Genomic DNA, 13076 nt, shown 5'->3' on the forward strand with positions numbered 1-13076 from the left:
ATACTTGTCATACTCTAACTCCTGTTAGAGGAACACATATTCCGACGAGGAACATGTGTTCCTCGTCGCTAATATCGCAATTCCTCCATTGAGATGTTAGCGACGACGGAGCTGACAGGCGCTCCCATAGCCATACCGTGTATCTGTGTATACAGAGCAGAGAATCGCCAAATGCGATGACACCACCTGACAAACACAGGTTAAGAGCTGCACAGATGTCTTCTGCAAATAGTGATGTTCTATCCGATAGGCTGGGACCTTCTCTAGAAGCCGTCTGGTACAAACGACGGCCTGTTGGACTGGAATGGAGGTAAATAGAGAGACAACATCGAAGGACGCCATGATCTCGTCATCAGGAACTGTAATCTGTTTGATGAGGTGAAGGAACTCCTAGCTGTTGGAAACTGTATGGGCGATATTTCCCACTAGGGGCGTTAGGAGACGGACGACTTGTTTTGATAGTTCGTATGTCGGCGAATTGCAACAGGACACGATGGATCGAAGAAGAACGCCCGGCTTATGAACTTTTTGGCAGGCCATAGAATTGCAGAAGCTTGCAGCCCCTGGCACGCAACTGCCATCTTGTCAACATTGAGATCTTACCCGATTTGAGCCACACATAGATTCAACTTGTTAATGTTTGCTTCCAGTTTCCCTAAGACTTTGATGGGTGGGTTCTTACCGGTTCGTAAAAATTAGGATCTTGTAGGACGGCGAGTGCCTTGTTCAAATACTGCGAACGATCCAGTATAACCGTGCGACGTCCCTTGTCGGCGGATAGCACGACGATGGTGTTGTATTTGCTGATGGAGTTAAGAGCAGCGTGTTGCTGGCGGTTGAGGTTGGAGTTTGCCCGCCAGGCACACTGAAGAACAGAGGCCGTACTGAAGCGGATATCCTTAGCAGTCTCTTCAGGTAGGTTGGCTAAGGATGCCTCTACTCCCATGGAAATTTGCGTGATTGGCGGTCTCGATGGTAGAATGGCAAATTTCATACCGGAGGCGAGAACATTGGTCTGTTCCGAGGTTAATCGCTTGCTGCTAAGATTCAGAATAAAATCAGTGTTTTTAGTAAGAGGCGCACCGAGGTTTCCAGAATAAAAGCTGACATAATCAACTGTGGATACACAGCCCATGTGTTAGCCAGGTGTCTGCTACAAGCACAAAGGCTTGCAACTCGCCCGAGGCCCCCGTCCTCCGTCCCCCCGCGACAGTGTACGTACTGCTTATAGTCCTTACTATCCAAGCGCCTCAGATCAGATTTCTAAGATCCTGCGTGAGTACCGAATGAAATGCGTACTGTGGGGGGTGGAATTTAAAAGAAAATGATGATATATATTTATGTTTAGTTTTATTCTTATTTTATTTTTTTAGTTCCCTTATGTATTTATCCACCTTAGTTTAAATTTCCCCACTTACACATCTGACTTTACTTTACAGGAGAATTCCAAATTCAAGGGAACTTCTCAATTAATTATAATTCCCTTCGGAAGGGCTGAGTGTTCAGGAATAACAAACAACACATTTTAATAAGCAACAAAGTTTATTTACATATATATATATATATATACAACATAATATGCAATTGAATAAAAAACATGTAATATGCATACAAAGTTAAATATAGGATACCTTGCATATATTATTCTTATATTAACAATCAATATGCTATTTTCATCATTATACTCTGTGTTCTCACCATTCTGTTACAATAACTGAAGACCAATCATAACTTTCCTATTAGTCTTTCAGTTGGACCAACAATTCTTCGTTAATACAATCACTATATATTAAATTATTTATCCTTAAAACAATCAATTATCTAATTGAATTGAATTCAATTATAATTCAATTATCTATCTTTGAACCTCTTTGAACCAACAATTCTTGATTAATACAATCACTATATACAATTATCTATCCTTGAAACATTATAAAACCTTCTCATATTAACCTTACTATCCTCCTAACACATTATATAATCATTTGACAACAATCTAATCTCTTACTTATCTTTCGTTTATCTTGCATTCTACAATAGCCTTATTTAAATAATTAAACTCTGTTTGTATATCTATAATTTACTTCAGAGATAATTTATCTATCAATTTACTTTTAGTGCTACCACTCTTTTTCATTTTAATTAATCACTATACTGTTTCCTAACAGTCCTTGTTAACTTACATTACTTACTATTATCTTTTTTCTTTCCTTTCCAGGGAGGTTTCAAACTTCCATTTTTGGCTCACTGAGGTTCTCCTTCATCTGCTTTCACCTGGAACTGCTATAGATAATTATCAGGAACTCCTTGCTGCATGGATCTGGCGTCCTTCCTCCACTTTATTCGGCTACCTTCCATTCACTGCTTCCTTCCTTCTCATTGAGCTACTAATTCCGAGTTTTCGCTCCTTCACGAGCTACTGATTCTGCGGATTTCGCTCCTCCATCGAGCTACTAATTCTGCAGTTTCGCTCCTCCATCGAGCTACTAATTCTGCAGTTTTCGCTCTTTTTTCTCCGCCTTATTAAAACCTTTCACAAGGAGAAAGCTCATAGGGGCTACCCTCGCTTTTTCCGCTCCACCTATTAAAACTCTTTCCAGAAGAAAACTTCCCAGGGCGCTACCCTTCTCATTTTTCCAACACGACCGAACGCTCAAATGTTAACTAACACATATTTTCTACTACAACAGAACTCTCAACTGTACATGTTACTAACACATTTTTACCTATATCGACGAAAAACCCAACTGTCTGTTCTAACTCATTTTCACAACTCTGACAAGAATCTCGACTTTGTCATTCTTAACTCGTTTCCCCAAACACCCACAAGAATCTCACTTTGTCTTCCCCTAACTCATTTTCGTAAACACCCGCATAAAGCTCAACTACGGGATCTGACGCCTAACTCGTTTCCATAACCATCCACCTAATGCTCAACTGCGGGGTCTCACCTCTCTCCCCCTCTTCACTCACTTTTTGTACATCTCAATTTCTGTACCGCCTACATATGTCAAATCCGCTCTAATTTTCAGTTAATAACCAATCTTATTCATTTTATCAACTTTCCCTATTTCCTATTCGTCCTTTAAAATTTCTCAAGCTGTATGTATCTTCAGAGCTAATTTTAATCTTTCTCACAGTGTCCGTTTAGTGCCCTATCCCTTCTTATTTTGAGAACTTTGTAAAATTTCTCAGGCTGTCAGTACCTTTGAAGTCAGCCGCTTATAGTTACACTGTGGTAGACTAATTTCCCACGATCTAACAACTTTGCCATCACGACAGCCAGCCGCCAGTCTTATATCTAATTCCCAGCATTTGTTCTGTTTTCACTGTCCAGGTGTAACCGATTAAAGAGATGTCCCGACAGCACATTTTCCACCGCGCTATTGTTTACCAGAGTTGACGCCTTTTACTAATAACAGTTGCAACCAGTTTCCATTGTTTTGGATGCTCCTATGCGCTGGGAACCGAAGTACACCCCCTTCCTGGCCATTAGCCTTTGTCAAGCTTAACGCTGACCTTCATAAACGTTGTCTAATTTAATTGCTTGGCTTGTAAGGTTCGCTCCCCCATATTGCCATATTATAAGTTTTACCTTAAATAAATCTCCCTCCTCCACAAAATATTATTTTGGTAAGATTTTACATATTACAGTACAACTCCTCGGTAGGAGCTTACGATTTCTGGTCTCGAGCACGAAAACACCCACTCTTCGCTCACGCAGCGGAATTATATACCGCGTAACCTGCCACGATTGCGGCAGTTTACTACACTGGTGTGCAAAACTTAAGGACCGGTCAGGTTTTCACCTGTAGATTCTCACACGTCTGCGCGTGTAGCACATTGGTATCGTCACCGTCCTCCCCACACCGGGTGGAAAAGGCCCAGATTCGAATTCCGTCGATGACGCGAGGAAATTTAGTGGGCTTTTTTCACTCCGTAGCTGAGTTAGTATCAGGCGTAGATAGCAAGGTTTTTCTACCAAAAACTGGGATTTTTCGTCCAGCAAAACAGGCAAATCGACCAGAGAACACACGCAATTTACAGACACAACTACGGGTTAATTTATTCAATTACGGGCAACCCTAAAATAATAATAATAATTTTTTAGCTTCTTACAAGAACACACGCAATTACAGACAAAATAAATATGGGTAGATGTAATCATTTACAGGGGAACCTAATATCATAATTTGGCTTTTTTTTTGTAGCTTCTCAAAGGAGTGGCCTGGATATGGGAAAAGAATACCAAAGGGACCTCGTGAGGTACAGAAATAATGATGAAGTAAACAACACCGACACAACATCGGAAACAAAACAGTACAGTGGGACTTTATTCAAAAATGGCAACATAGCACAGGCTGCCATGATACAGATGCATCATTGCCAAAGATGGAACAAAGGGAAGAGGTGGTCCTCAGTAAGAGATATGGCTACCCCCTAATGTCGATGCAGGCTTTGCACTGCCTGTTTGCACTACTTAGAACAATGTTGTTGATAAGTTCTTGCGGTAACATCGACCATTCCTCTGTCAGCGCCGTCTTCAGCTGGTGAACATTTTCTGGTGGGTGTGACTAGGTGTCTCCCCAGAGTCCCATATGTGTTTGATGGGATTTAGATCGGTGGAACAGGCAGGCCAATCCATATGAACAATATCCTTAATTTCCAAAAGCGTTTATCAACAGGTGCAATGCGATGGGGTGTGACATTATCATCCATAAACACGAACTCGGGGACAATGACACCTCGGAACAGATGTACATGGGGTAGAATTACCTCAGTATAGTAGCGTGCACTGGGAACAGTGCCGCCTTCCAGTATTTGGAGTTGTGTACGTCCATCCCAGGGGCTCACATCTGGTGAGTATGGACTTGGCATACTCAGGGTCCTGAGCTGGATATCATCATTCTTCTCTTTCTTGATCTTTCCCTTCTACTTCTGACTCTCTCTCTCTCTCTCTCTCTCTCTCTCTCTCTCTCTCTCTCTCTCTCTCTCTCTCTCTCTCTCTCTCTCTCAGGGTAATTCAGAATTTTTTTGGCTAGTGCAGCATAAGTCTCAGGCTTCCTTGCACCATATGGCAAATAACAATAATAATCCAAGATAACGGACGAGAACACCTCGACCGCCATATCGATCCCTTTCAGTGATGTTTGCGGGGTGATACCGTGTGGCAAACTCTCGCTAGATTAGCTGACGTCCAGAATCGCTGCTGAGACTGAATCTAGTCTCATCAGTAAGCAGTACCTTACCCCATTGCGCTGCTGTTCAGTCCTTGTTTTCGATGCAGTACTGTAAACGGTGTCTCTGGTGGGCAGGTGTTAAAGGGAGGCAGCGTACTGGCCGTCGGGCAAACAATCCTCCTTTATGAAGTCGCCTGGCCACAGTTAACCTCGATATCCTGCGTCCTATGCACCTGTGCAGCTGGTTTGCAATGGATTCCGGGGTCTGGTGTCGGTCCCTCTTGGCCTCTAGGAATATATAGCGGTCATTGGGCGTTGTTTTTCGTGCACGACCACCATTGGTTCTTCGAACAGCTGTACCTGTTGTTCCGATCACGCACGTGAGACAATGCTATGGGCGATACCGAACTCTGCAGCCACACTCCTTGCACTTCGACCTTTCTCGAGCTTCCCAATTATTCGAACCCTGGTAAAGCCCTCCAGATGTTTTCTTCTGGCCATATGTTGTCTGTAGCACTGTATGAAGCCAATGGAACGTCTGTAACAATCGTGCTCACCATTCGGTAATTTGCACCTAACTGCTGAACTGCTGTTTTTATTTGTTTATGTGAGCCCTCTCATCACGGTTCAATTTTTGCATGTGCACCAGCTTTCCACTAAACGGCCACAGTTATGCAAATCGCCACAGGCTGTTTCGTTTGATTTTGTGGTTGTTACCTTTAGAAATAGTGTTGATCCTTAAGTTTTGCACACCAGTGTATATAGGGGAGAGCTCCAGACGTCTTCAGGACCACCTCGCGGAACACGATAGGTCGATTCGCCTGGGTGACACTGAGGACTCCGCAATCGCGGAACATTTTGGTCAACTCATCATGGCCTCAACCCCAGACGCGATTGTGAGGTGATTGACCAATCTCGGTACTATCGTCATTGCCTATGGTTAGAATCATTAAATATATCCAGCTGTCCAAAAGTCTTAAATCGCTGCAGAGGTACAAGGCTACACCCTATTTAAGTCAATACTTTTTAAGCACGACAAACGCTGGCAACAATCCCATATACGCCCCGTGCACCAACAATAAGCTGAAGATCTAGTGAATGAATATCTGTACAATCTCGTGTTCATGTGCGCGCTCTCAAATGTCATCTGAGCACACACAGCCTTTTAGTATTCATTGTATTCTTAACGTTTATATTATGTTTGCATTTCTGTATGTATGTATATTTTTACTTTTATTTGCCGAGGAACGGGTTCGTCACCCTGAAAACTTCTTGTATTAATTTTAACTTTTAAATTATCTCAGTTACTGCCTCAACGGTCCGTGGCGTATTATTCTTCACTTAAACTATGAAAACCAGTGCCACAGCCCCATTCTCTTTCATCCTTTCTTTCTTTACAAAACTGTACAACGCGAACATTGATTTCCCAGAAATTTGGGAAGTCACAGCTTGGAGAATCTCCAGGAAAGCAGCAAGATTAACCCCTTTACTAACTCGACCAACACTAGCCCTTTTACTAACTGGACTCCGTTTAATCGAAAGGCAATTCCCATTCAACACTGTTCTTTGTCAATGGCTTGAATATAGATACGATCTATATATGCAATAGCCCATAACAAATCTCTCCTGTCACAAGCGGCTAAACTCATACCAAATCTCCACCGAACTAAATATAACCACAACGTTACACCCTTCCTCTCCTTTCACCCTGACTTTATAGTGTAGATGTCTAGGGGTACACATACCTCGTCCGGTTCCTCTGGTCTTTATGTATTGAACTGCAATTTCTCATGCATTAGCTAATCTTGAGACTTTAATGATAGCCAAGTCACGCCAGTTATGTGTATTTAATTTAAACTACAGGTGTCAATAATTTTGTCTTTCCTATTAATTGAATTGTATTGTATTGTATTTTAAACATGTGTCTTCATGCTTTACTGTAAGCACCTATAGCTGTTGCATCAGTTGTCCCGGGGTCTGACAATGTCTCAGCATTTTCAACATGTTTTCTGTGCTGTATAGATGGTACTTCTCTGAACGGCCACGCTGGCCGGCACTTTGTCCAGAATGCCTTTTCGACAAACCTGCAACCACTGGCTTGTCTGGAGCTGTTGCCTCTCTGCATTTTAGGAACTCGTGACCGAGGGCTAGTAAACGGAATTTAATTAATTAATTTTTATAAAAGTGGCAGATAAGAAAAATGCATGGAATGATAAATATCAGGGCACAAAAGTATTTTTTCAATTTTTTTAAGGTTGGCACAGACTACAATTTTAGGCCTGTCGTACAGGAAAGAAGGTATGCCCAGTGAGGCCATTTTTCCGAGGGCCTGTTCTGTCTTTCAATGATCCCATCAAGATCACAGTGGCTGGAGCATGTGGCCCGTAAGCCCTATTTACGCTTCTCAGTATGGATGGAAGAGTTCATATATGGAGAAACCACAAGAGGCACTGGAACTATCCTGTTGTGTATGATAGCACAGCCTGGGTGAGGAATTGTAATGGTGTGAGGCATATTTTGGTGATATACTCTTTTTGACCTGATTCTACTGCTGAAAGGCACTGTGAACACCGGAACATATCTAAACATCATTGAAAAATAGGCACTCCCAAGAATGTTGCATGTTTACCTCCAAGGACAGGGATACTTTTACGATAACAATATTAACATTCAAGACTTATTGAAAGGTTAATAAAGGAAAGTTAATTGGTGAGTTCTTTAATTGTCTTAGAGAGTAAATTTTTTGATATGAGAGTGGAGTCTGTATGGTTATGTGACTATGGCTACGAGAGCAGACAATATATTATGTCTGTAATAGCATTTAGCCTTCATTCCATTTTTGCCTCTTTGTTGGAGGAAGATTTCAGGTTTCCTGGATTATGATAAAACAATGAGGTAATGCCTGGATGAGAAGAGATCTAGAAGGGTAACGATTGCAACGATTGTCTGACCACGAGGGTAAGGAAGTTTTCAAAGTTAACTTAGCTAAAATTTCACATAATCGGAAATTATGGAAAAAAAAAAAAAGGCTGAAGAATGGAGGAAAACAAAAATAGATTTGCCGAAAGAGTATCACCGTCTGGAACACTGGATGAAGCAATCACCTTCCTCTGAGCGCTATTAAAGCGTGAGGGTCTAAGAGCTCGCAATTTTAGGAGGATCCTCCAGGTAGTTGAGCACTGGTAAGTGCCTGACCGGAATCGCTTTAACTCGCATGTCCTTGCCCCTAATATGAAACTTCTTTTTTTGTTCTTTTAATAGGAAGAAAAATAAATTCTTTTTCGATTATAGCTATCGGAAGGATATATAATAATCGAAAACTGATTACTGTATTATGATGTTATTTGCAAATAGCCCATGCAGTAGTTTTATATACCAACCAGCGTAATTTTATACGCTAATTGATATATAAAGAGATAAAAAAATTAGGAGTAGAGAGTGATAGAAAGTAATAAAAGAGTGAACAATTATTTACAATATTTGGATATATCTCTACATGAGGCATATATACACACATGAATCTCTAGTATCACAGCATCAAATGCTAATTTTATTTGAGTACGTGTTGCTTGCAAGAACTATCTACATACTGTTCCTGTTTTTGCGCCAATGAGCAATAACGAAACTTATGCACGTGACACCCAAGATGTTTTTTGAGATATATCAATAATGAAAACCAGAAATAGGTATGGTTTTCACATAGTCTCATAAATTAAATTATAATTTTATTTGCCACAATAATAAAATAATAATTTTTGTTTTCACTTCTCACATTAAATTATATCCAACTTTATATTTATTACTAGTGACCACACAGTTTATGAATATTTGATGTTACATATTTCGTATGGGTTTTTAATAGATTTCACAATTTACGAACAGCCGGTGTTTTTCCGTTTTAAAGGATGTTGTTTGACAACTGAGAGTTTGGCAGCAGTTGATTTTTGAGACTTTTTATTTGCGGTTGTGATTTTTTTGTTATAGATCTCATATTTGTTAGTTTTATATACGTGCGTTGAAGTGCTTATAATATATTACTGTAAATAACCATGGCAACCGAGGCTGTTTTCCTTAATGGAGATGCTGAAGATGTTAGTTTTGAAGAACCTTTTGAAGTCGCCGACCTGCCAAATGTAATTGTAAGGAGTGAAACACCTGAGAACGTTGTTGGTATATCTCCTAATAAATTATCTATCGACGAAAGAATTAAACGCAGGGCGAAAAGGCCTTCAAAGCTTTTGGCGTCTATGGGAAGTAATGGACAGGTTACAAACGGTTCACGTTTTATTAAAAATAGCCGGCGTTTAAGGAATGGATATGGTAGAGGGCTTCCGAAGAAGGGTTCGTTATTTATTTATTTATTTATTTATTTATTTTTATTCATTTGACTCAATTACCAATACAAACGCTTTCGTTTAAACTCCTTCATAATTTTTTTTTTTTTTTTTTCCAAAGAAGACCTAAAAGACCGAACTATAAACATTATTGTAATCGCTATTATGTTTTGTGCCCATTGAATTTTTATTAATCGCCACAAAACGGCATACTGCTGCCAAAAAAAACAAAAACAAAAAACAAAGTGGCATGGTTAAAATAATTTATATGCAATGATATTGGTGCAATAGAAACACTATGTATCTGTACCATTTAAAGTTAGGCATATTACTGGTGATTATAGTTACAGTGGAATAAAATATGACAAAGAAATGACAAAAAGAAAACATTGTAAGTCTTCTGAAAGGTTGTACAAAATGTCTGTAGGTATGCAGCAGGCGCAATTCATATACATTTTTTGTTAATACACTTATGATTATGATATAATTATGAGGGCATCCTTGGACTCAGGAGAAGTCCCCATGGACTGCAGACTATCATTAGTAGAGGCATTTGATGCAAGAAAGCAAGCTTATGTAGCATCAGCCAAAAAAAAATAACCACTTCACCCCTCTGTTCATTTGAAATACCTGTCCAGCTGAGCCTTAAACTTATTTAGGCTATCAACTTCCACGATAAGGGATGGAAGTCTGTTCCACCAACCAACCACCCGCTGGCTAAAGGCAAATTTCCTCACGTCTATCCTACATCTGTCCTTCCTCAATTTCAATTTATGCCCTCTCAGGTGATTATTCTGAGCAAGAGGAAGAATCCCATCAGCATTGAGCATGCTCAAACCATTCAAGTCTTTATACACTTCTATCAGATCACCTCGCTGGTGCCTAGTCTCCAGACACTGTAATTTGCAAAATTTAAGCCTTTCTTCGTAAGAGCACCCCTTTGTTCCATTCACTAATCTTGTTGCCCTTCTCTGTACTCGTTCCAGCAGCTCTACATCCTTCTTGAAATGAGGCCTCCAGACCTGTATACAGTACTCTAGGTGTGGCCTGACCATTGCCTTATACAAGGGAATAATCACCTTATCCCTGCTAGAAAAATTCCTATATATCATCGACAATACACCATGAGCTACTCTTGCAGCTCGTCTGCACTGATCAGAAAACTTCATATCTGCCTGCAGAACCACCCCCAGGTCCCTTTCATTCTCTACCACTGTCAGTGTAATACCACAGAGTTGATACGTTGCTCTGGGGTTGCTGTTTCCCATATGTAGTACTTTACATTTGTCAATGTTAAACTTCATTTGCCACCTATCAGCCCATCTGCTCAACCTTTCCAGATCCTGTTGCAGTAGCATAGTGAAAGTACTGCCCTTGACAACCCTGCCAACCTTCGTATCGTCTGCAAACTTGGACATTAAGCTTGATATACCATCATCAATATCATTTATAAATACAGAAAACAATAATGGAACCAATACTGAACCCTGAGGGACTCCACTAATAACATTAGTCCACGATGAGCAGTGTCCATTGATTACCACTCTCTGTCTTCTCCCCCTCAACCACCCCTTTATCCACAGCAGCAATTTGCCTCCAATGCCACACTGCTCCAATTTGTGCAGCAGTCTTCCATGTGCAACAGTATCAAAAGCCTTTCTAAGATCCAAGTATATAATATCAAAGTTATTCCCTGCATCCAGTTCTTTTGTGACTGCATCATAGTATCCAATCAAATTGGTCAGCAAGACTTCCCCTTAACAAAACCATGCTGTGTCCGAGCTATAACTGAAGTCTTGTCTAGATGATCCTGCAGTGCTTCCATTAATTTTCCGGGAACAGAAGTTAAACTAACAGATCTATAATTACTTGTGTCGCCCTTTGATCCTCCTTTGTGAATTGGGGTCACATTTGCACATCTCCAGTCCATGGGTACTTCCCCTGAGTCCAAGGAAGCTCTCATAATTATGGCTAAGGGTTTGCTTACTTCCTTTGCTGCCTCCTTTAATATAACTGGATAGATCCCATCCACCCCAGGTGCCTTTCTTGTATTTATCTTCAACAATTTCTCCTCCACTTTACTCTCAGTTATTACAAGATTCTCTAGCTTACTGCCAGAGTTGAATACACTTCTGGCATTCCCCTCGCTGAATAACTCCTCATGTGTGAATGTTGATACAAAATATTCATTTAGTTTGTTAGCTACCTGAGTAGGATCATCAACAGTTGACACATCGATATCAAGTGGACCAATCTGATTCATCCCCTTCCTTCTAGAGTTTACATAAGTAAAGAACTCTTTGCAGTTTTTCTTTGCATCCCTTGCCAAAGGTATCTCGTAATCTGCCTTCGCCTGCCTAACCTCCTTTGTAACTTGGTCACAGATCAACTTGTATCTATCATAGGCTTCTGTGTCACGTGTTAATTTGTATGTATCCCATGCATTTTTCTTCTCTGCCATGTCTCCTTAGTTCATCTGACATTCACTTAGGCCTAAACCTTGAACAATATTTCTTAGTTGGTATGTAAAGCCTAGTAGCTTCCAAGATAAGTTCTTTGAATGCTTCCCATTTGGAATCCGCTGTTGGTAACATCATCAGTTAGTCCCACTGTACAGAATTTAAATACTGTCTCAGTCCATCGTAGTCGCCTTCACGAAAGCAATAACTCTTCTCTTTTCCCCTAATGGTAGTTACCTCTTTGAGTAAATCCCACTTCAGCACACTGTGATCACTGCCACCTAGTGGTTCTTTTACCTGCAGATTCTTAATGCATGAAGAATCACTACTGATAATCAAATCAAGAGTTTCCTAATTTCCTGAGATTTCAGTGGCTAGGACCTTAAAATAAAATAATAAAAAAAATTAATAATAAATAAAATTAATAATAATAAAAAAAAACCCGTTATAGACAGGGGTCAGCCAAAAGGACTACTATTTATGCAAATAGATGTTATTAAGTTTTTGGGTGTAGGGCTCAAGTAATTTAACAATGGTTCAGACACTAGTATATTATAAGTTAGAGAGAGGGGTGGGGAGACTGAAGGCTGGGGGAAGACAGAAATAAGGGGTCCATAGAGAAGATGGCCCCCAAATCAGTGGAGTAGGCCCATGCCCCACCAGAGGGAAGAGAGGGGCTGCAAGGGGGGAGCCCAGAAGTAACCTCACCTCTCCCCCGGGGAGTGGAGGCAAAGGGCTACGCAAGTGAGCGTGGCTAAGGAGGAAAAAAAAAAAACACACACACACAGCAGGGAATAGAGGGAAAAAGTCTCCACCCCTTACCAGGGGGTTTGGTAATTAAAAGTGAATAGGGTTGGAGCACCCTATTCAGATTGCCCAATAGCATTTGGCAGCAGAGGTGCGATCTGTCTGGTTGCCCCAGTCTGATCCCACCAGGGATCAGACCAATTATAAGGTCATTTGTGGGATAAATCCCATCCGTGCAGTCCGGTGTTTGGAGTCCATCTGTGGTTTGTCAGGTCCATGGTATTAATCTTGAGCGGGTGCCTTCCCTACCTTGGGTTGGTTCCTGTGAGTCCTTTATTATGCTAGTTCAGTCCCAA

General features: G+C 40.7%; 2 protein-coding genes across 3 annotated transcripts in view; one reads left to right on the plus strand and one right to left on the minus strand.

The window, feature by feature from the left end:
* Positions 1 to 655: 655 nt before the first annotated feature.
* LOC150077920 (uncharacterized) lies at positions 656 to 1135 on the minus strand. Its single transcript, XM_090384405.1, has one exon. It carries the CDS (start codon positions 1133 to 1135, stop codon positions 656 to 658), a length of 480 nt encoding a protein of 159 aa, XP_090240531.1.
* A 7980-nt stretch (positions 1136 to 9115) lies between these two features.
* Positions 9116 to 13076, plus strand: part of LOC150077921 (programmed cell death protein 4-like) — an 81640-nt gene continuing 77679 nt past the window's right edge. For both annotated transcript variants that reach the window (XM_090385572.1, XM_090385573.1), the window contains exon 1: positions 9116 to 9521. In XM_090385572.1, the coding sequence (XP_090241698.1) occupies positions 9230 to 9521 (292 nt within the window). In that variant the 5' untranslated portion in view covers positions 9116 to 9229. The remainder of the gene's footprint in view (positions 9522 to 13076) is intronic.

This window comes from Mastigoproctus giganteus, chromosome 11, assembly GCF_048544385.1.
Source record: "Mastigoproctus giganteus isolate SK-2022 chromosome 11, ASM4854438v1, whole genome shotgun sequence".
NCBI classification, from domain to species: Eukaryota; Metazoa; Arthropoda; class Arachnida; order Uropygi; family Thelyphonidae; genus Mastigoproctus; species Mastigoproctus giganteus.